The sequence below is a fragment of the Ciona robusta genome, chromosome 2 (assembly GCF_009617815.1).
Source record: "Ciona robusta chromosome 2, ASM961781v2".
NCBI lineage: Eukaryota > Metazoa > Chordata > Ascidiacea > Phlebobranchia > Cionidae > Ciona > Ciona robusta.
Genome location: NC_143236.1, coordinates 3,452,422 through 3,473,314, shown reverse-complemented (window position 1 = coordinate 3,473,314; position 20,893 = coordinate 3,452,422). Strand labels below are relative to the sequence as shown.

Sequence of the window (20,893 nt, the reverse complement as noted above, 5' to 3'; positions counted from 1 at the left end):
TTCTTTTTTCGTATCGGCGACAAACTGTCTCATGACCGATAGTAACCCCGTCGCTGATATATTCCTCCGCCGCACGCCTTTTACTTAATAAACTGAACGATCGCGCTTTTGTGCAGTTTGATAAACAAATAAAGAAAGACAATGCCGTGTAATTGAAACAAAAGACTTGAGCTTTGCACTGATTAGGCACTGACACGGACGTTTGTAAAAAGAATCAAACACCGGTTTGCGTTTACTATTCAAGGGAATTCCCTAATGCTAAAAACACGCATGGATTCCTTGACAACATTATCGGGACTAAAATAAATAAATAAACGATGCCACCATGATTACTCCGGACGTTAACAATTATGGTTTATTAATGTATACTTTTAATTCGAGGGGGCGCATTGCAAACTGCACACAGTTGCTATATAGCGGAAATCAGGTTAATATTTAACTTTTTCATGCGAACCTCCATATGCACTCTTATCTTACTAGGCGCCGATTAGAAAACAACTTAGCAAAATGATTTTAGGTTACTGGAATTTTCGTGGAATGGGCGAGCAGATCCGCTTAATGCTGGAATACCTGGGGTTGGAATATGAAGATGTCAAGTACTATCAGGTTTTACGAAAAGACAATACGGCTGATCTCAGTAACTGGCTGGATGAGAAGTACAAATTAGGCCTAAACTTTCCTAATCTACCATATTTGATAGACAAAGATGTAAAACTTACCGAAAGCATGGCAATTATGAAATATTTGGCAAACAAAGGTGGTCTTATGCCAGAAACCGAAGAAGAGCATATCCGATGTGATGTATTCCAAGGCTTTATGATAGATTTCCGAAAAACCTTTCGGGACCTTTGTTCCAATCCGGACTTTAACATTTTAAAACAGAAGTTTCAGCAAAATTTGGATATAAAGTTGCGTCAAATTGATACATTCTTTGGCTGTCATGAGTGGATTGCTGGTAAACGTTTGACTTGGATCGACTTTTATTTTTTCGAGACGTTTGACGTCATCCAATTGTGCTTCCCTGAATCCGTAGACGGCCACCCGAGAATAAAACATCATCGCGAAATTTTTCTCGCCCTTCAGCCAATCTCGGAATACCGAAAATCTAATCGGTTTATAAAATATCCAGTGCGAGGTGTTCGCGCCGTTTGGGGAAGCGCGAGAAGTACAATTTAGACACTGGATTTTTGTTCTGTCTTTGCATCGTTTATTGCTTTTATCGGAATAAGTGTTTTCGTGAAACCAAACTTGATTTATTAGGTTTACAAAAATGAGACTTGGGCTAACGAGTTTTATCAATAAATGAAAACAACGTACACATTATCGTGCTCAAGGCCACGGGGTTTTCATGCGTTTTGCTAAACATATATTATTATACACTGGGGTACAGATAATATTTTACGTTTGGGCATTATATTCGTATGTTGGTACGCGTGTGTTGAGATTTCCTATAAACGACCACATGATACAGAAATTAAATAAGCAGCACTCGACATTTTAACGGATCGCAAATTCGCGGACACTTTTGATTGACGAAAATTGCATCGGATCGACAAAAAATACGGTACAAGTTTCGACGCTTGCATGCGCGCCTTACTCGTGGCGTACCAATACAAAATAATAGTTTACGGCACTGTACTGGTGCACTGTCAGGTCTGCATTTTGTCATCGGCGAGTACCTGCAACACAAAACGTTACTCATTATGTTTACTCGTATTAAAAGCAAGTGGGCAGATCAAATGGTTACCGGTTTGATGATTTTGAACAGAAACTAGGGCGTCCATTGCTGCTTTGTCTCTCTGTCTGTCGTTTATTGTACCCTGGCAATGTAACAGCAGGTTAAACATAATAAAATGTTTATATTTCTGTTGTGTCATATTAGCAGATATTAAACACTAAAAGTCTTCTAATACAGAATAATGTGAGCTTCAAGTCTTACCTGTGGTAATGACATAAAGTTTGGTTCAAGAGGGTTCATGTTTAGTATTGGAGTGTAGCTTAACTGGGGAGAAGAAGGGACAGTTCCTGGGAGAGATGCCCCAGTACCGATGGGGTATTGTTTTGTGTAAGTGTTCGCTACTGAATGGTTGGTAAAGGACAAAGGACTTGCCCTAGGAGAACTGAGAGGGGCATTTCTCGGACTTGAATTTTGGGAGGTTAGGGGGCTTGTAGTTCGGGAATTAGGAATCACCCAGTCTGGTGAAAAAATTGACTTCTGGAAGTTCTGTTGGATTTTGTCGTGGCTGCTTTTCGGGGTGTGTGGAGATACAGAAGGACTGGGTGGAATAAATGTCTGGCACTTCACCCGATCTATAGGAACAGATGGTTTGACCAATTTGTGGTGTTGGGTTAAAATGTCACGGTGCACGCTAGCTGCTGTGTTGGACTGGGACTGTTTGGGCTGATGGAGATGTGGCTGACTAGTGTGGAGTGCTGTGTGTCGAGACTGACTTAAATTGTGTGGGTCCTGAATTTTCTTTACTTTGATTTCTGAATGTTTCTGCACCGCAGATTTTGAGGTATCGTATGGTTTGAATGAGCTTTGCTTTTGGTTTAGATTATTATTGCTGCTGATATGGCTCGTGATTTTTGTTTTCACTTTCGAAGGTTCGGCAAACTTGCCAGTCTGATCACTTAAAAAGTTTTTGGCAGGTTTGTGTTTGCTTGGTTGTGCCGGCATATTGGTAAGGTAAGGTTTAAACGATGGGTTCTGTAGCTGACTCTGCATAGCAGCTTGCTGCAGTTTCATGAAGTTTGCAAAATCCTCTGCTCCTGTAGACGGCGGTGGAAGTAAACCTGGGTAGCCCATGGTTAGCATGTTTGCTAACGGGTTATTGTCTCTTGGTTGATTTCCAGGTGGTACCATCAAAGCTAGCTTAAGAAGTTCAGTGTTGTATTGCTCCATTGCCTCCAATGTGCTGCGGTCTGTCGTTCCATGCTTTGGGTAAGTTTTCTTTGTCACTGGCTTAGCGTTACCAGTGCTTTTGGGGTGATAGGGAACTTTTGCGGCTTCTTTCTGAACTTTTTGAGTTTCTGAAGACAAAGTGGTGAACCTGTCTGTAGAGTTCTTCGTCTCATGCCAAGTTTTCTTTGGTGATTTGTCAAAACTAATGTCTGCTTTGGAACTTGGTTGTGCAACAGTTTCAAGCATTTTAAACAATGATTGTGAATTATTCTTTACACGTTTTTCCACCGGTGTCACTTCTTTTGATCGACCTACGTTTGCAACAGAAGTAACAACATCCCTGCTCACATGTGGGGATTTCTGCTCCTTTGGTGCCGACTTCTTCAAGGCAGCCTCAAGCTGAGCGTTTGTTATAACCCGATTCATGATGTCATCAGTCTTCAGATTTTTCTCTGGCACGGCCTCGCTGTTCAAAGTCATACTCACTGACATACCGGAGTCCTTGAACAACTGTTTTGAAACCTTAGCAGCACTTGTACCAGGTGGTGGCAGTACATAGCTAGGCATGGAAACAGACTGAGGCACAGCATTGGTGACAATTGCCTTTTTCTCAACCTTACCACCAACAATTTTCTTGTTACCGCTGAGAACAACTAAAAAAGCAATAAAGTTTAACATTGAAAACTTCCATGAGAAAACGTTTCTTACCTTTCTTGTGCTTGAATCTGCAAATAAATTCAAACGTTTGTTAATTTTTAATCCCATCAATAATTGACGATTACTTTAAAACCAAATCACTTACGTGTTTCCAGTGATTTTATAATGGATTTCCCTACTCTCTTTAAAAAGCATGCGGGCTTGGATCCATCCTTTAGGCCACAAAACTTTTACTTCATTTTCGAAAAATGTCTGCAAAGAAAACCAATAAAACTTTCACTAAAAAACACACAAATAATTTGTAAAATTAAAATACCAAAAAAAAAAATAAGTAAAATGTTAATAAAATTGAAATTGGGTTCTAATTATATTAAAAATGCAAATTATTTTACTTTTAAGTTTTCTTCAGCAGATTGGAAAGTTTTGTTCTTTTGAGCTTCTATCTGGATCACTTTTGCTTGCACCACATCAAAAAACAGGGTTCTGCGACAATTATCAAGTTATAGCAAAGTGGGGTAAGACGGGACATGTTCTTTTTGCTCGTCCCATTTGGCTCGTAGTAAACGAAGAATATTTACAGTATTATACATCTGCGACCCACAACGCTTAAAAAGCATTGGTAGTTATTCAAAACACTATCAGGAAACATGGGATTTGGTACTAATGTTATCCCATCTTACCCCCAGAATACTCTACTCTATAAACCAAATAATAAAAAAACAACAAACAAAGCGTTTAATAGAACAGCAACACAGAAAATCTACATAGCTTAATTTTGTTTTAAATACCGAATTTTATCCGTCCACTTGAACTTTCTCCTCGGAGCATATGTTCGCTTCGTCTTCTCCTCACCACTAGGTGGCACAACACCATCCTCATCTTCGTCTGTGGAAGCTGCAGCCACTCGATCATCCAACCTGAAAATATTAAATCATTTATTATTTTAGCAAATTTGTAAACTTTGGTGACAAAAAAACACTGATTTTGTGGTCAATTTTAACACAAACACAACAGCCTATACATATAAGTATGACAGAACTTAAGCTCTGAGTGACTTAAAGTCTCTATCTTGTATTTAAACAAAATAACATCACTTACTTTGCTAACTGTTGTGCAGCACATTCTTCATCATATTGCCTCATCTGTTCATCCATGACTTCATCTATCGCGAGTTTCAAACGATGCATTGGTTGACGAAGATCTTCATCCTGAAATGCAAAATTTTGTTCCAAAAATATTCAAAACTTTAGAAATTCAACCAAAATAAAAATTACCCAAAATATCAGATGTAATATGGTTACTACAGTTTTGGTCAGTACACCAACTAAAATTTTGTGTGTGTATTTAGTTGCTCCATTAAATCCTGTGCATGAAAATTAAATTTTGAAAATGATTGGTACATCACCAGAAACCACTTAAGAACCATGGTTTACAACTACAATATAAAAATTAAAACGGTTGACATGACGTATGGAGTTAAACACCAAACACCGATGTGCATTTGTGTTCAATAAATCAAAAAAATCAATACGTTGACCTGCTTTGAAGAATGCAATTTCTTCATTCGTTTAATCAATGTGTCTTTGGAGCATGGTACAAGTAATGTGAGAAGCTGGTATACTGCTGAACGATCTCTTGTACTCAGGTTCTGTGACCCTTGCTCAATGCCAAGCAAAAGGTTGTTTACTTCAGCGGAAAAGAATTTCATCTTTCCTTCGTTTTCATTAGATTTCGCCATCTGCGTAATGAGAAATACGCATCAATAATAAACAATGCGGCCGCAGAATCTTATCTTTCGAAAAACTTGCTACCAAGCTAAATCAGGAGATTTTAGAGCACCGCTTCACAGATTAATGTCTTTGTAGTTATATTACATATGTAGTAATTTGAAAATTTCATCAATCAATTTGAATAATAAATCCAATCCTGTGGTATACAAAATAAATTATGATAAGCTTTGCCGTAGACAGTGTCATGTGTAACTAAGCACATATCAGATAATTACAAAAATCAATTCTAAGTAATATCAGGTAGCAATTATGCTGCATATACAATGTGTTAGTTTCACACTGGGGTACAAGGGTCTATAATGGGATATTATTATTGGCCTATAAATATCTTATACGACTCATATCATTAGTTTGTTAAATTATACAACATAGCATGATGGTTAAAACCAATAAACATAAGTATCCCCTGGAGGATGATATATATTCAAATTTATTATGACATTAAAGTTACCACATATTCAAGTGCTTACTGTTTTTTGTATAGATCTTAATCTTAATTTTACAAGCAGCCTGTAATAATCTTAATTTTACAAGCAGCCTGTAATATTGCATCTTTTGTAATGTTGTACAATTCATGCATTCAACATACTTCAGATAGTTTACCTTGGTGAGCGATGAAATTTGTTCTTTTATCAGAGCGGGAATTGAATGAGGAAGTTCTGATTCATGTTTATGGTGTGCAGGACTACGAGAATTATCTGTAGAAAAGCAAGTAAAAATAAAAAGTTTGTAACTTATTGCACAGTTATGTTCCAGGAATTTGGCCATGATGTAGCACTTATATTGTTGGACAATTCTTGTTGCATCATAAGTCATAACAAAATACACACTCACTACTAAATACTTGACAAACAAAAACCCAGTGGTACATGTATCATTAGCCAATTACCAGCATCAACAGACTGTTCAATGGCAATACTTTTTTGTATTACTTACTACGTTTTTTTAAAAATTACTGCAGCAAAATTCAATAATTTAAAATATACAATTATAAGATTGTATTTTCAGCAGTACAAACCTGAATTGAAACTGCTTTTATCAAACTGGTTGATCTGAGCCTCAGTATCAAGATAATTGAGTAAGTCCTGCTCCATGTCCTGTGTATTGTGTTATGTGAGAAGCTATAATCATCACACTTATATTGCTATTCTTAGCTACCAAGTTGTGCCTACTCTATTATGACTTATGAGTGTGAGCGCCCATATAGAACAAAACTAAAGGTACATGGGATGTAGACCAGAAATGTCCCATTCCCCCACAACTTACTTATATTTTATGTTGGTAAAGTCACACAGCGTGGCATGCCATGTGTCCCAGGTTTAGGCCAGGATTGGCCCATTACCCCATCAATTAAATTCTTATATTCAACAATTCAGTAGTATGCAGTGTTAATCTCGCCATACTTACCATTAGATTATTTCCACCATTTTGTATCTTTTCTTGGTTGGGATAATGAGGTTTTGAACCAGCTTCTGAACCTACATTTATTTCCCATGCTTATATCAAAAAAAAGTATATAAACTGTTCATATATTTGACTTTAGCAACATTATAGCAATTAATAATGAAACATTTATATATAATATATATATATCACAACAATACTACACACAACATAGAAGTTAATATGACCAACTCACCAGATGAGCTGGTATGTTGTGATTGGTTTGATGAACTGAACTGTTGGTGTTGAGCTTTTGCCTTTGCAACAAGTAATTGAACTTTAGTTGGTTTCTTCTTTGGCCTGGAAAAGTAAGATATGTAAAATTATTGTACAACATTCTGTACATTGCAATGTGATGTACATTTTTAAAAAAGTTTGATTGTTATTAATGGCCCCTTTGTTTTTTTTAAATTTTATACCAAAAGCACAAAAAATGCTTTACCCTTTTGTCAATTTATTTAGTTTATCTTTTCCTTGCAAAGATAATTTCCTTCGTCTTTTATCTTCAACATCAAGTGATGACTTGCGTTTTTTAACCTGTGTTAAAAAAAAAAAATTAAGAGTAAATTACAAAAATACAGTGAAAAAAGCAACAATTTATATATCATTACCATACCATTTTCTTATATTTTAATCCATTTGCATTTTTGTAATCTCCCTCTTCCCCACTATCCCCTGATCCAAAGAAAGATGTTTTCCTCTTCCTATGAAGATGAGCAGATAGAGGAAGTTCTTCATCATCGGACACTTGCTTGAACTCAAGTTTTCCGGTGTTGACATAAAATCCACCAAACTGGGTTGTGAGGCTTGAAGGGACCATCTCATCATACTGTTAGAATGACAAATATTGGGTGAGTTCAAAAACAAATGGCACACTGAATTGGTAAAAACGGTCACACATCTTTTTGCAAATTTTATGGTTAAATAAAACTAGTATTACCAAAACAAATTCTGTTAACGTCCACATTAACAAGGTTCCAATGTAAAGCATGCAGTGGTTTCGGGGATTTATTGCAGAGTTGAAACATTTCACCGTTTATCTTGGTTTTTTGACTACTACAGGTGTCTTCGCTCGCATAAAAGTGTTTGTAAATTTACTGCAGCAACACACAGAATACAAGAATGCAGTACAATGACTTAAACAAACTGACTTAAAATAAATAAACTCACACATTCTGAATCATCGACAAAGGGATCAGTTTCATCATATCCATAACCAACATCCGCTAGATCTTGAATCCGATCCCTCCTCCTCTTCTTCCCACTACCAGCTCCTCCCCCTCCATATTTTGCTTCATAGTAACGAGCTAAAGACTCAGCATCACTCTTTGCAGGATTGTCCAAATCCACACCATTTTTCTCACTTTGCTTTGTTTTCTGAGGGAAATATTTTATTTTGACATGTAAATACAGTGCTAAGGAACTGAAATAAAACTAATTGTCAATCAAATTTAAAAATAGTCAGGCCGTTTGATATCTTACTAGTATTGGCACAATATTTGCAAGGAGTATAGAATAGTGGCTATTAACAATTGCTTACGCAAGCCATTGGGTTTCACAAAACTGAAGATTACAAGTTGTTTCAGAACAGGCTTTTTTGAAAATGCAAGGCGAACATGATTTTTAAAAACAAAAAAATAACGAAACATCAAAAGAACAGTATCACTAAAACATTATAATAAGTCGCTCTCAGGTGCAGCAGGTGAAAGCTCAAAAATCTGTTTTCAAATAAGTCACTAGCCACAATTGTGCAATTTTACGTACAATTTGTAAAACATTTGCACAAACATCATCAGGGAGTTAAATGTAATAATTTTAAATAACTGACCTTTACACTTCCCTGGAGCAAGGCAGCATAAGAGACTTCAGTTACAGTTGCATCACTTTGACTTGATAAAGAAACTTCAAGGCGAACTGATGGCTTGGGTTCTTTAGGTGTTTTCTTTGAAGGGGGTTCAGCATATAATAAATCCATGACTGCTTGGCATGACTGCTTTCGGGCAAACAGGCTGTATAAGGGAGCTCAAAGCATGTGGAACTTCATTTTTGCTGAATTGTTATGATATTTCAACAAAATGCATCTTGAACTAAGAATGTGTATCGTTCTGTAAAGTAAGTAATGGTTATTTAATGGGCACGGCAGCTAGGCCACCATGTGAAACCGAAGTTTAAGATCAAAGGAACTTCAGTGTTTTCTCACGCATCGGTGCCAGCGGCAGTTAAGCTCCAGCATACCCGAGTGGTTAATATTAAGAAATGCCTTTGCCGCTAGGAGTTGTTTTAAATATATTCAAGTTTCGGGGACAAGGCAGTAGTATCTCGATTATGTTGTAACTTGTAAGCTGCAAATAATCGTACGTAAGAGTGTGGAAAGCGGCATTTTGTATTTGTACTTCTGTCTTGAAAAGTCTGTTTTGCAGTAGCTTGAAGAATCTGCAGTTAAACTTAGGGCCCTTAAATCCTAAGAAGCTCTGCTAAGAAGTGATCACGAACAAAAGTTCTAAGTACTTGCCACGTAGGCTTACAGTAAACCAACAGGCCAATTCAGTCCTCGGCCTCTTATCAACCGCAAGCCTCCTATTAATGTTCAAATGTTGAGCCAAATTAACGTCTTTATACTTCTTTATATAGTCCTGCTGCTATACCATAGATACCTATAGGCATATGTTTAGGTAACCTATCCTGTTACTAAAATAAACTAAGACATCTGAAACCCCTTTTTTACGCGTCAAACGAACAGTTCTTGCGACTGAAACAATAAAACTTCTGCTACAGTATATGCCCGAGGTGCTGTACCAACCAATATCCAAACTACTTTCGATATAAATTGATACTGTATTTTTATAATTGTGGTGTTGATCGATGCGATATGTTTATCCGCTCTATTTGTTCATTTTGATATGATCGGAGTTAGTTTATTGATATCAATGTGCGAAAGATACATATATAGCGCGTAAAGTAAACTGAACACCCAAATCACAAAAACGGGTGATTACAGAACACGAATGTCGAAAACGTTTTTGTAGAATTAAATACAATATTGGTATGTATATATAAGTAAGGCAGTTTGGTTAAAATTCATAAAACTACTCTATCATTGCAATTTATCTACATTGGACCGTATATGGGGGGAATATATATTCTGAAAGTAAATTTGATCTTGCAAATTTATATGCATCGCGGAATCACATTTATTCATCCGGACAGGGATTTCCACAGATCTGTGAGCTAAGTTGATTGGAGAACTGCTGGTCCAAAGTGCTGAAACTTGTAGCAATAAGAAGGTTGCTTTGAGACCCAGCAATATCTAACAGTTGTGTCTCGTCCAAACTCCCAATAGGAGGTACAATACCAAGGGCGTACGTCTGAAGCAAAACATTTGGTAAGAATGTACCAGTAAACAAAAACTTTACAACACATATGGAACAGCTGTTGTTGTTACTGGCTTACCAAAACCCCTTGTGCTCGCAGTTGCTGGGAAACTTCTCTGACGTCATCTTGGGAGCGACCATCTGTAATAATAAGGACAACGTCTTTGACTCCGGGTCGGTTTCCATTACCCGGGAGCAGAATGGTGTCTTTGGCGTGTCTCAGTGCTTGACCTGTCCAGGTACCTATAAGGGAAGCAGTGATCAAAAAAGGCAGTAAAAGTTGCGAAAATTTCTTCAAATTTATTGTTGGAACACGGCATTAAATCCTTAAATAGTAAAGACGAATTCTAACGTTCATTCATTTCGTTTATAAGCTATAACTTCGTGGAGTACACATTTCCAAGTAATTGCTTACCACTGCCATCATATGGGATGTCATCAAACTTGTTTAAAAAGAGGTCGATGTCATTTTCGAACTCGTTGAGAAGAATTTGAGTGGTATTGTCAACATGTCGGTTGTATCTAAAAACTGAGAAACGAGCTGCGTCTGGAGCCAGCACGAATGACCTAATTGGAAAACACAATTATGTGTTACTAAACTACAAGCAGGTAAAAAAACGGAGGCTCACCAAGGAGGGTTAAATTAGGCTATATATACTCTTATGTTTTTGCTTATATAAATACTAAGCTTACCCGAGCACGTTGCGGACGAAAGTTTTCATAGTGACCCAGTTTGCGGTTCCAATGGACGACGACGAATCAAGTATAAAAACAGCATCCATTAAAGCGAATGGTGGACAAGGACCTAGAAGTATAAACGGTGATTTAAATTAATATAAAAAAAACAGCAAACTGTAGAAAAAAGTACCCTCGTGTTGCAAATAATGGTTTAAAAGAGAATATAGTAAGATGCACGCATTATAACCAAGCTTATAAAGTCAGGGATCATTTTTTATATTCATATATCTTTCACCATTCTACTATAACTTACGAGCGCAACAAGGTTTGGGTAAATTCCACTGTGAGTCGTTTCTGCAAGTGTTTTGTGTCATATCTGCTGGGTAGAGTTGGTAACCAGGATCCACACATTGAAACAAGCATGTTGATGGGGCGTTGTTCGCATCCGAACACGTCATACGACCGTGTCTAAGTGGCCCTTGCTCTGGACACTGGTTAGCTGCCAAAAAACGTTGATTTTAATCCTCAACTCATTGCGAGATGTACAGCAACATAATTGGCAAGTGAAGCATGTACGACATCAGATTACACTGTTATTTTGATCTATCAGCAAGCGTATTAAATTTTGCGGTTTAAAAAATCTGGAAATTGTGATAGTTAAAATATTAATGACGCCGAAAAGACTGTAGCAATTGGATTCTGAATTATTAAATTGCCAAAACGAATACGAAACACGTTATTAAGCTAATTGAAAGCATGTTGTTTATGTTGAGAACTTTAAAAGCGTTTTTAGATGTCCTAAGTGAAAACAATACAAACGCACTTATTCATGCGGCAACAGTCGTGCTAGTAAAGTTTTTATGAATATTAATACGTACTTTGAAAAGACTTGTGCTTAAATTTTCGACATAGTCGTTTTAGTTTTACGTTTATTTCTACCTACGTTGACACTCGGGTGCGGGGTTGTCAAAAACGAGGTTTCCATCCGACCCTTCTACGCATGTAGAGTAAAGTGGACCAACCCGGGTGTGGTATGCGTCACATCCGTATTCGCACTGGGAGCCGATAAAGTTGCCGTCTGTGCACACTCTGAAGCCGTTAGTCGGGGGGCTTGGGGGTGCTGCGCATTGCTTTCCTAGAAGGGACAAAGTACGTTAACTCAAGAAGTATATTTAAGAGCCATGCATTAACGTAATTTTAAAAAAGTTAACACATTTTTCAAAATTGCTGAATTTTTACTTAGTTGCCTATAAGAAATACATACGTTCGCAGGTTGGCGCAAGAGAGCTCCACGCGCCGACAGTATCTCCGGGCACTCCTTCCAGACAGCTTGAAGCTGATTCTCCAGTTAAAACATAGTCGGTGTCGCATTCAAACACACATTCGCTGGCGTAGAAGTTAGCATTACTACACACGACTGCGCCGTTCTCTGGTGAGGTGTGTGGCGGAATACAGGTAATGGCTGCATGAAAAAAATTATTCTAAAAATTACTGCAAAGCAATTTTTTGCTGAAAGTTACTGCACCGTTGGGCCGATGACTTACGTTGGCAAGTGGGTGCGATGTTGTTCCACGCGCCTAACGTATCTCCGTTAAAGTCATCGTTGCAAGTTGAAACTGGTGGACCGACCAATGCGAATCCGACAGAGCAGCTAAAGGAACACTGGCTCGACATGAAATTGGAATTCGTGCAAGAAACTGCACCGTCGGCTGGATTGATGTGCGGCGGTAGACACACAATTGCTAAAAAAATCGGCATTTATATATAGGCTATGATATGAAATGATTCACAATCATTTTTTTAATTAGCTGACAGCATTCAGTCGCAACGGTAGACATACAATTGCTAAAAAAATCGGCATTGTATAACATAATTCACAATACCTTTTCGGGATATTTATAAAATAAAAAATATAACCACCAGCATAAAACTCACGCTGGCAAGTCGGGGCAATAGAACTCCAAGCGCCCAGCAAGTTTCCATCAAAATCATCCAAGCATGTTGAAACTTCCGCACCAACCAAAGCAAATCCAGCATCGCAAGTAAATGAGCAAGAACTATCAACATAGTTCATGTCGAGGCAGACGACGCGACTGTTTAACGGATCAGTGTGTGGTGGAATGCACGTGATGCCTGGATTATTCAAACTCGTTTATTAACCTTCTAAGTCGAATTATTATCCTTCCAACTGTAAACTTCGTTATTGCTGACCCAATAAGTAAACAATAATCAAATGTGCATATTGAGCATTTAAAACTTAGCACAGTTTAACTCGAGGTGGAAATTATAAGACTAATAGCGGTTATAGGTTTAAAATGAAGTGAGAAATGGTATGTACCTACATATATAGAAGCAAAAGGACAAAGGGATAAACTGCTACTTACGTTGACAAATCGGTGCTGGAGAATTCCAGATTCCAAACTCGTCATTGTCTGCGTCATCAATGCACGTGGACACTGCTGCACCAATCATAGCGTAGCCAACATCACAGGAAAATCTACGGTAAAAAAGGGATCTTTTTGGAACCGTTTAAGTGAAAGTTTCGGTTTATTTGACTGCGCGAGGATTAAATGGGCACTTCAAAGATTCAAGCGAAGGCTAACACGAGATTTTAGTAATTACAATGCATCTTATTGCGGTATAAATATTATTCACTGTTTAAAGTTAAGTGTAAAGAAGTATATATATCACTAAATGCGTGTTAGCTCCATGGGAACATAATATAGTAAAATACTAAGATTTAAATGAGACTTACTCGCAAATACTGCCTTCGTTGTTCCTGTCACTGCAACCAACACGACCGTTGGTTGGATTAGTGTAAGGTGGACGACATGTTATCTTAATGCAAGTGGGTGGGGCGTTGTCCCAACTGTTGTCAGCTCCTAAGAGTATTTTTTTATAAAAAGTGCATTCAGTTTATAGAAAGTTCGACACTGTTATAGTAATTGCAATAAATAATCGACAGTGCTCATGTGGGATTACAAACGTTTACGCGGTTTACACGTCTGTCCTTTATCGGCAAAAATAGTTTTCTCGGAAAGCAACTGCTTTATATGGGCAAGGGTTTAGCACATCCGAGATTTGAGACAGATTTGGCCCATTACCTCATAACGGAAAAAACATCCCATTTAACTATAGACGTGTAAAGGAAGTCCCTGTTTTTAAACACGCACGGGCTGTCTTTATTTTAAATCCAAGGACACAAATTAAAGGAGAAGACAGTAGAACACGTTAACCTGCCCATCCGGCCGGATTTATTCGCTAATTGAGACACGCCACTGACACGGATCGTCGCGAATTTAATAATTGCTGTGTTATAGGTGCGGATCTATCGCCGATATCGTTATAATAAACCAGCGCTTCCTTAATTTACGATTAGCGGTAGACAAGTACAAAAGAAAACCAATTTAATTGAGTGCTAATTTACCAATATAGGATCATATTTTCTTTAAATAGATGTTTTGTGTGGTTTTTATAAAACGTTGCAGGAGCGTCAGGCTGAATTTCCGCGTTTGACTATACAACCAGTTACGCAATTTTATCCAACTTAGAACCAAAGCATCTGAAGTTACTAAAATAAATATCAACCTACCGCAAGTCGTTCTTTGGCTGCCACTTAAGAAATATCCTCCTCTGCAAGAAAACGTACACACACTGCCCAGCAAGTTATCGTTCGTGCAAGTCACTCGACCGTTACCTGGAGCCCGTTGGGGTGGATTACATGTGGTAGCTGCGAATTATAATAAAATCAATTATAAACGGGAATGGTTAATGTTAATTATGAGTGTACAATATAGTAATGTGAGAAAAGATGGAATCCGTTAGCACGTAATTTAAAAAAAAATATTTTATTCAATATTTCTCAATCGTGTTTAAAGTTATAACGCTCTTTTAGAGTCGTGGGGATATACGGTCGTTTAAATCTGTAAATATTACAGTTTATTATTGAATGGGACGGTAAAACATTATGGAAACATGTCCTATCTTATCCCAGCCTACTATATACGTGAAGTCGACATTTTATATTTATGTAGTCAGTCTTTGTTGATATGATTGTATAATTATGTTTTGTTTAACTTACGAACGCAAACTGGTACTAGGTTATTGAATGCAGCAGTCGCATTGTTTGCATCTGCTATACAAGTGCTTGTAACGTCTCCTTGTAGCCTGTAACCTGTGTGAAAAAAGGCATGTTTTACTTGAACTGATTGAGTTATTGAAGTATATGTATATATAAAAAAAAGTTATAACAATTCTCGCATTCGTACCTCTGTTACAGGTAAAAGAACACACACTTCCGACTTCGACGAATGTGCTTTGGAAAACACAGTCTCTTCGGCCGAACCTGGGAGCGCCGATCGGTGGGCATTCAGGTGCGCCTGTATATCGTAAAGAATGTATTACAAAGCTGCGATCCGAGTTGGGTTTAGGCAAAATAACTAGTAAGGAGTCCATTGTTTTGAAAACTTACGATCAAGGCAGAATAAAGCAGGTCGGTTGCACTCATTGAAGTCACAACAGCATCTACAAACTGTGTGACGTACTTTGGGGTTGCATTGGGCCGGATACCAAGCCGGTCTTGGATTCTGTAAAACGAGAAATTCATTTTAACGAATCGTTTTTATAGATAAAAAAAAATATTTTTAATTAATTTATAACTTGGTTAAAGTAATGTTAAACATACTTGTATAAAGTTATTGTCACATGCATGTGCTTGCTTGCAACGCTTTGTTATCCTCAATCCGAAGTTGTCAGTCCTCACTTCGTTTTGACAAGCTTCCTGCAATTTTATATGAAAGTGGTTTAAAAGAAAGTTGAAAACCTTAGACGTCAAAGGAACCCAAAATTTGAGACAAATACCGCGATTCGTTTAATGTTAAGCAAGAGTTTTCCAATGCAGAGTCATAGATTCTAATTTAGGCAGAAAAATTAAACGCAAAAAAAAACTTATATATATATAATAGCTAAGCAAGCGTCTAAAAGAGTTTTACTTCACAAAATACAAACTGCATTACTTCATTCGGTTGGCAGGATTGCAGGTGCCCTTCAGTAAGACAATGTGCGTTCGACTTAGCGTTTGTACAAACCCAGCATTGTAAAGCTAAAAACAATAAACATGTTAAACCAAAAATCAAATGCTTTGCCTCTCAATTGATTAATTTACGGTAGCTTGATTTTTGCTACTATACAAATTTGAATAGATTAACTAAATTTATGTTATATACGAACGTACCTTGTGCAGAGACGAAACCTGAAACGAGAACTACGAGAGCGAAAGCGACCTTCATTTCGGTTGATTGACACTTCTCACTTGTTAAGTCCAGTCACTTGCTGGTGCTTTTATAACACGGCTAGGTGTGGTGGGACAACCAAGGTCGATCATCGCCTTTTTCTAAAACATTTTAATTGGTGCTAGGTTAAAGCAAACGTGCCGCGTTTTAATCGCTTTTAATTAAACCTAATGAAGGAGCAAACTAGGTTTTCCTGTATTACCAAAACGTTTAACAATCACGAAATCGAAAATAAGAAGGGAATATTTGTGCCGAGTTCGAAAATAAGAAGGGTACATCTTCCGGGGTGTCTGCCAATATGTCGTTTATAAGTAGGGCGGGGAAAGACGGGACAACTAAGCACATAATATTTAAATATCCTGATCGTGTTTTAAACAATTAATAACGGTCTGGGCGGGAATTCATGAAGACAAGATTTTTTAATTATTGGAATGTTCTTTACGAACTACCTTCCCCACCCTTTTGTACGTACCGTCAAATAAAATAAATGGAAAAATAAAAAATATTTTAATTTTTTTTACATTTTATGTTATTTACGATTTGCCTCGGCCAGCAGTTCCCAAACTGGGGTTTGTACAGCAGTTTCACAGGTCCGCAATGTACAGCAATGATTGTGATTCGATAATAAGCTTTTTCAAATGTAATGCTTGCTGTATTCATTGGTGCTGTTGTTTTTTCATTTCTCCTATTTATATTCATTGACTTTTATACAGCCGCAAAATATCAAAGTATTTGCAAAGGGTCCACCCGGCAAAAGAAACCGCTGCTGGTCTATCGTCTGGGCATACTATTCGTTATATACAGCTTTTTACTGCAAACGGAAGTCAATGTCTGAACACCAATCACACTCAAAATAGGATCGTCAGGAACATGCTTTAATTGCGATAATTGCATGTCTTGCTGTTGGGAGAATGCGGTTGCAGCAAATCAAATCACCCTGAGCGGCAGTTTGTGCTTTAATTGCTATCTTGCCCGAGCCGATTCCCATTCCGAAAATGTCCGACATGCCAGCTATGCGATGAGTGGCTGGCTCAACAACGGTTACCGGACAAACAGAAAATGATTGCAGAAAAACTCATGTAAACGCCGCATCCAAGTTATATAATTGACGCACGCGTTCATGATTCGTTGCTTAATTATGCGTGTAACCTGACGATCGCTAATTATCCTGCCCTCTTATTGATGTATTATATATGTGTCCAGTAAACGTTAAATGGTTTTACTTTGTGAAGAGATAGTACGTCACAAAGGATATTGTTTAGCTTAACATACAAACACCTTTGATCTTTTTGGCTAAAGAGCGGATTTTAAATTGGTTATTATACAGTTGTCCATTGCAGATGTTGCGTTACTCTAAATCCGATAGGGTCTTACTTGAAAGAACATGATCTTTTTAACATTTTTTCGAAAATTGACGCGTTGGTATAAAAGATCGCAAAGTGTTACTGTATTAAAGAGTAAAATTTCTGCTAAGTTGAGCGGTACAGTCTTTGATGGCAACAACTGACTATGTGTGTAAACCTGGTATAATCCTGTTGCGAGCTTCTGCCAAAAACCTTAGCACAGCCGGATCCATTAATTTTAGACTGCAACATATGGTTTGGAATTTTAATAATTCGTTTCGAAAAATTACGGAAAACAACTACTGCTAGCGGAAACGTGACTGCTTCAATCGCGACATAACATATTTGTCAAGTTGTTAAGAGCAGTACTGGATTTGACTGGGGCGCGTTGTTCACCATTTTGCGTTTTGTTCGAAGTACCTGCAATATAGAAGAGTGGTATAAATACAGATATGTAAATTCTATTATATGAAAAGATGAGGTCCTACTGTTGAGGCACATAATGGGGTCTTGCATTTAGACCGTTTACCGCTTTAGTATATTAATCTTCGCTTGGACCTTATATATAGTGCTGTGGGGTAAGATGGCACACCTTTGGCACATAATATCCAACTATCGTGATCATGTTTTAAACAATTAACAACGGTCCATGGGAGTCGTAAGGATATGGTTTTATATTTCTGTGACTGTTCTTTGTTTATCAATAAATGGAACGAGAAAATAGAATGAAAAGTTGTACCACATTTCCAACCCTACTCCAACGTACCTGGCAGTTTACAAACGGGCGGTTCTCCAAACCATTGGTGGGCACTGCAAATGTAGCTTGGTAGACCATTCAATGTGTAACCATCGTCACAACTGTACCAGCAATACTTCAAAGTCAAAATATCGAGACACGTCACTGCTCCGTTTTCGGGTTGGGCAGGATCTTTATCACACACTCCTACTGCAACGTACACCGTAATACGTGTCAGAAAATTACACACTCCGCCAGATTACAGCAATAAAAACTGTTTCCAAAGCTAAGATTACACAGCTAAGAATTTAATGGGCTACTGTTATTTTTTCGTAGATAAGCTATACGTTGAACGAAACACAGTTTTATTACATACCGAAGTATTTTCCTTGATTTTCCGGGGTTCCTTCCAATTGAACTTCTTCATTCATTTTAGGTTCTGTTTAAATATCAAAAGTTTTATGAAAGACGACTAATTATGTTTAGTTATAGTATAGTAGGGTGGGGGAAGATGGGACACCTTAAGCACATAATATCCAGATATCCTAAACGTGTTTTAAACAATTAATAACGGTTTATGGGAGTCATAAGGATTTAGTTTTATAATTCTTTAAATGTTCTTTGTTTACTACTAAATGGGACGAGAAAATAGAGCTAAAAAGTGTCCCATCTTCCCCCCATCCTACTGTATATCTCAATTGCGTGTTTGTAAAAATAAGTTTATTGACATCCCAAGGACAGCCTATTTGACAGGCACGTGTTGGTGTAAAGTTCTGTGGGGTAAAATAGAACACCTACAGCGAATAATATTCAAATATCCTGACCCTGTTTTAAACAATTAGCAAACGGTGTATAGGAGTCGTGTGGAAAAGTTTTTCTTGAATAGGAGTCGTGCGGAAAAGTTTTCCTTGAATAGGAGTCGTGCGGAAAAAGTAATTCTTTGAATGTTCTTTGTTTACTGCCAAATTGGACGAGAAAATTGAATGAAAAGATGTCCCAACTCGTCCCCACCCTACACTATGCGTATAAGCTTACAATACAAAGTCATACCTTCGCAGGTCGGCATATCAGATGACCAATTGCCAAAAATACAAGCTGTAACAGAGGGACCGACTATAGTCAAGCCCTCGTTGCAAACGAAATCACATCGTGTGAAAATAAGATCTTGGTTGCATTTCTTTATGCCCCTCGCCAGTTCGGGAAGCGGATCACAAAACTGAGCTGAAGCTGCATACAGAATAATGTTAAGTATAGGTGCATGGTCTGACCGGTGTCTCACGTAAAATAAAAATCATGACGTAGTAAAGGCAGATTTAAGTATAACGAAATTTTTTTACCATAAAGCTTAGCATAACAGGTATTCGTTGCTTTTAGGCGTTTCAAACACTAATGGGAATATAATACACAATGTATACTTACCGACAACACTAATTAAGACAAAATAGCAAAAAATCGTCCTGATAACCATGTCTGATGAGCGAAGACACAATACCCACGACAAAAACTAATACACTGATGTCTCTCTCCTTCATGCAACGGATTTATATAGCATGTGTGACGCACCTGGTCATTTTCAAGCTCCTCGAGATATACGTGGCCGCACGAAAAGCAACTTTCTAAACACTTGTACCAATAAACAACCAACGTCATGGTGTGAAATTACAAACTGCGTGTATTTGCAGGTTCGGTTGTTAATTTAAATTACTTCTTTTTATCGAGCTGCTCGATAAAGCATAAACACAATTCTCAGGCAAAATAAATACACAGGAAATGTATTTATATTCCACAAAAGCGTTGTGTATTGAATTTATCCATGTTACTATATTCATTGCATGTCACGTCGTTTGCGGTATGTTATAGCTACTAATTACCAAGAGTGTCGAAATGTGCGGAAGTTTAACACATGCACGTCACACATGACGTGGAAAGTGTTTCACCATCTGTGGGTGTAAGGGAAACCATATTATTTTGTTGACATCACATCGTATCAGTTCCCAATTGCCAATCTTTAAGGGTACGCTATAAAAGAAACGTTTGCTCTGGTAGTAAAGTCTGTTATATTTGGTTTGAACGTGCCACTTATTACTGGAATATTTATAGACTTCTATAACCTTATCCTCAAGACCAAAGAAAAAACAATATTAATCAAAAAACATGATTGGCATGTATAGGAAGTTATACGACATTTGCTAACAGCATCAATCCCACAGTTAGGCAACTGTATGATATGATGTTTGAAGTATTGCATTTGATATCTGCTCTTATAAAACATTGCTTTGAAAGTATAATCTTGGTTTCTCTTCGGCAGCTATTTATAATTATTCCGCAACGGTGGGTTCATGGGGCCAAACAGAGTGTGGAAAATTAACAGCATCAAAATAGTAAATAGCAGTAGTGGAATAATCCAATGTAAATTATAATGCACCACCCACAACCATATTTTGATTGCAACCAAGTTGTACTCCGCCATCTAACAAACAGGAATAAAGAATTGATTAGATTAAAAAACATAAACACGATTTGTCTCTGGAATTACGAGTACCAGCGGTATATGTTCGGGTAAGATGATCTTTGTTCTCATTCTCATTTATCGTCTCATTTGGTAGCAGGCAAAGAACATTTAGGACGGGGAAAGATGGAACACCTGTTCATTCTATTTTCTCGTCCAATTCGATAATA

General features: G+C 37.5%; 3 protein-coding genes and 1 long non-coding RNA gene across 6 annotated transcripts; 1 reads left to right on the top strand and 3 right to left on the bottom strand.

Moving 5' to 3' along the window:
• Positions 1–57: 57 nt before the first annotated feature.
• Positions 58–1,316, top strand: LOC149740208 (uncharacterized). The gene is made up of 2 exons (XR_016384382.1): positions 58–427; positions 518–1,316. It is a non-coding gene; the product is annotated as an uncharacterized LOC149740208 (long non-coding RNA).
• On the bottom strand, positions 1,185–8,954 carry LOC149740207 (uncharacterized). 2 transcript variants are annotated; one of them, XM_089872038.1, is made up of 17 exons: positions 8,624–8,954; positions 7,966–8,172; positions 7,412–7,624; positions 7,238–7,332; positions 6,992–7,095; positions 6,760–6,848; positions 6,371–6,449; positions 5,956–6,050; positions 5,100–5,300; positions 4,661–4,770; positions 4,351–4,479; positions 3,955–4,045; positions 3,708–3,814; positions 3,614–3,630; positions 1,940–3,558; positions 1,748–1,820; positions 1,185–1,679 (listed from the first exon to the last, which is right to left on the bottom strand). In XM_089872038.1, exons 1-17 carry the CDS (start codon positions 8,768–8,770, stop codon positions 1,666–1,668), a joined length of 3,390 nt encoding a protein of 1,129 aa, XP_089728164.1. In that variant the 5' UTR covers positions 8,771–8,954; the 3' UTR covers positions 1,185–1,665. The 2 variants fall into 2 exon arrangements, with proteins under 2 accessions (XP_089728164.1, XP_089728165.1); XM_089872039.1 differs by having other exon boundaries at positions 6,760–6,830; positions 8,624–8,953.
• Positions 8,955–9,696: 742 nt separating this feature from the next.
• LOC149740206 (E-selectin-like) lies at positions 9,697–16,588 on the bottom strand. The gene is made up of 18 exons (XM_089872043.1): positions 16,078–16,588; positions 15,860–15,945; positions 15,529–15,624; positions 15,316–15,430; positions 15,113–15,223; positions 14,926–15,018; positions 14,437–14,574; positions 13,600–13,726; positions 13,229–13,341; positions 12,780–12,977; positions 12,389–12,586; positions 12,109–12,306; positions 11,788–11,979; positions 11,158–11,343; positions 10,860–10,971; positions 10,582–10,733; positions 10,246–10,409; positions 9,697–10,160 (listed from the first exon to the last, which is right to left on the bottom strand). Exons 1-18 carry the CDS (start codon positions 16,130–16,132, stop codon positions 9,987–9,989), a joined length of 2,508 nt encoding a protein of 835 aa, XP_089728169.1. The 5' UTR covers positions 16,133–16,588; the 3' UTR covers positions 9,697–9,986.
• Positions 16,589–17,729: 1,141 nt separating this feature from the next.
• Positions 17,730–19,792, bottom strand: LOC149740205 (E-selectin-like). Of its 2 annotated transcripts, none has more exons than XM_089872059.1 (5): positions 19,634–19,792; positions 19,265–19,441; positions 18,591–18,653; positions 18,245–18,424; positions 17,730–17,898 (listed from the first exon to the last, which is right to left on the bottom strand). In XM_089872059.1, the coding sequence occupies exons 1-5, from the start codon at positions 19,680–19,682 to the stop codon at positions 17,804–17,806; spliced, it is 564 nt and encodes a 187-aa protein (XP_089728185.1). In that variant the 5' UTR covers positions 19,683–19,792; the 3' UTR covers positions 17,730–17,803. The 2 variants fall into 2 exon arrangements, with proteins under 2 accessions (XP_089728185.1, XP_089728186.1); XM_089872060.1 differs by having other exon boundaries at positions 18,245–18,421.
• Between the last annotated feature and the right edge of the window lie 1,101 nt (positions 19,793–20,893).

Coding starts and splice junctions, on each gene's coding strand:
- LOC149740205 (XM_089872059.1), bottom strand. CDS start 19,682: ATGGTTATCAGGACGATTTTTTGCTATTTTGTCTTAATTAGTGTTGTC. Junction 18,654..19,264: donor TGATATGCCGACCTGCGAAG/GTATGACTTTGT, acceptor ATATTTAAACAG/AACCTAAAATGAATGAAGAA. Junction 17,899..18,244: donor GCCCGTTTGTAAACTGCCAG/GTACGTTGGAGT, acceptor TCTATATTGCAG/GTACTTCGAACAAAACGCAA.
- LOC149740207 (XM_089872038.1), bottom strand. CDS start 8,770: ATGGATTTATTATATGCTGAACCCCCTTCAAAGAAAACACCTAAAGAA. Junction 7,625..7,965: donor TTGTCGATGATTCAGAATGT/GTGAGTTTATTT, acceptor TCATTCTAACAG/TATGATGAGATGGTCCCTTC. Junction 6,849..6,991: donor ACAACATACCAGCTCATCTG/GTGAGTTGGTCA, acceptor TTTTGATATAAG/CATGGGAAATAAATGTAGGT.
- LOC149740206 (XM_089872043.1), bottom strand. CDS start 16,132: ATGAAGGTCGCTTTCGCTCTCGTAGTTCTCGTTTCAGGTTTCGTCTCT. Junction 10,410..10,581: donor CATCCCATATGATGGCAGTG/GTAAGCAATTAC, acceptor CTTCCCTTATAG/GTACCTGGACAGGTCAAGCA. Junction 10,161..10,245: donor TGCGAGCACAAGGGGTTTTG/GTAAGCCAGTAA, acceptor GTTTTGCTTCAG/ACGTACGCCCTTGGTATTGT.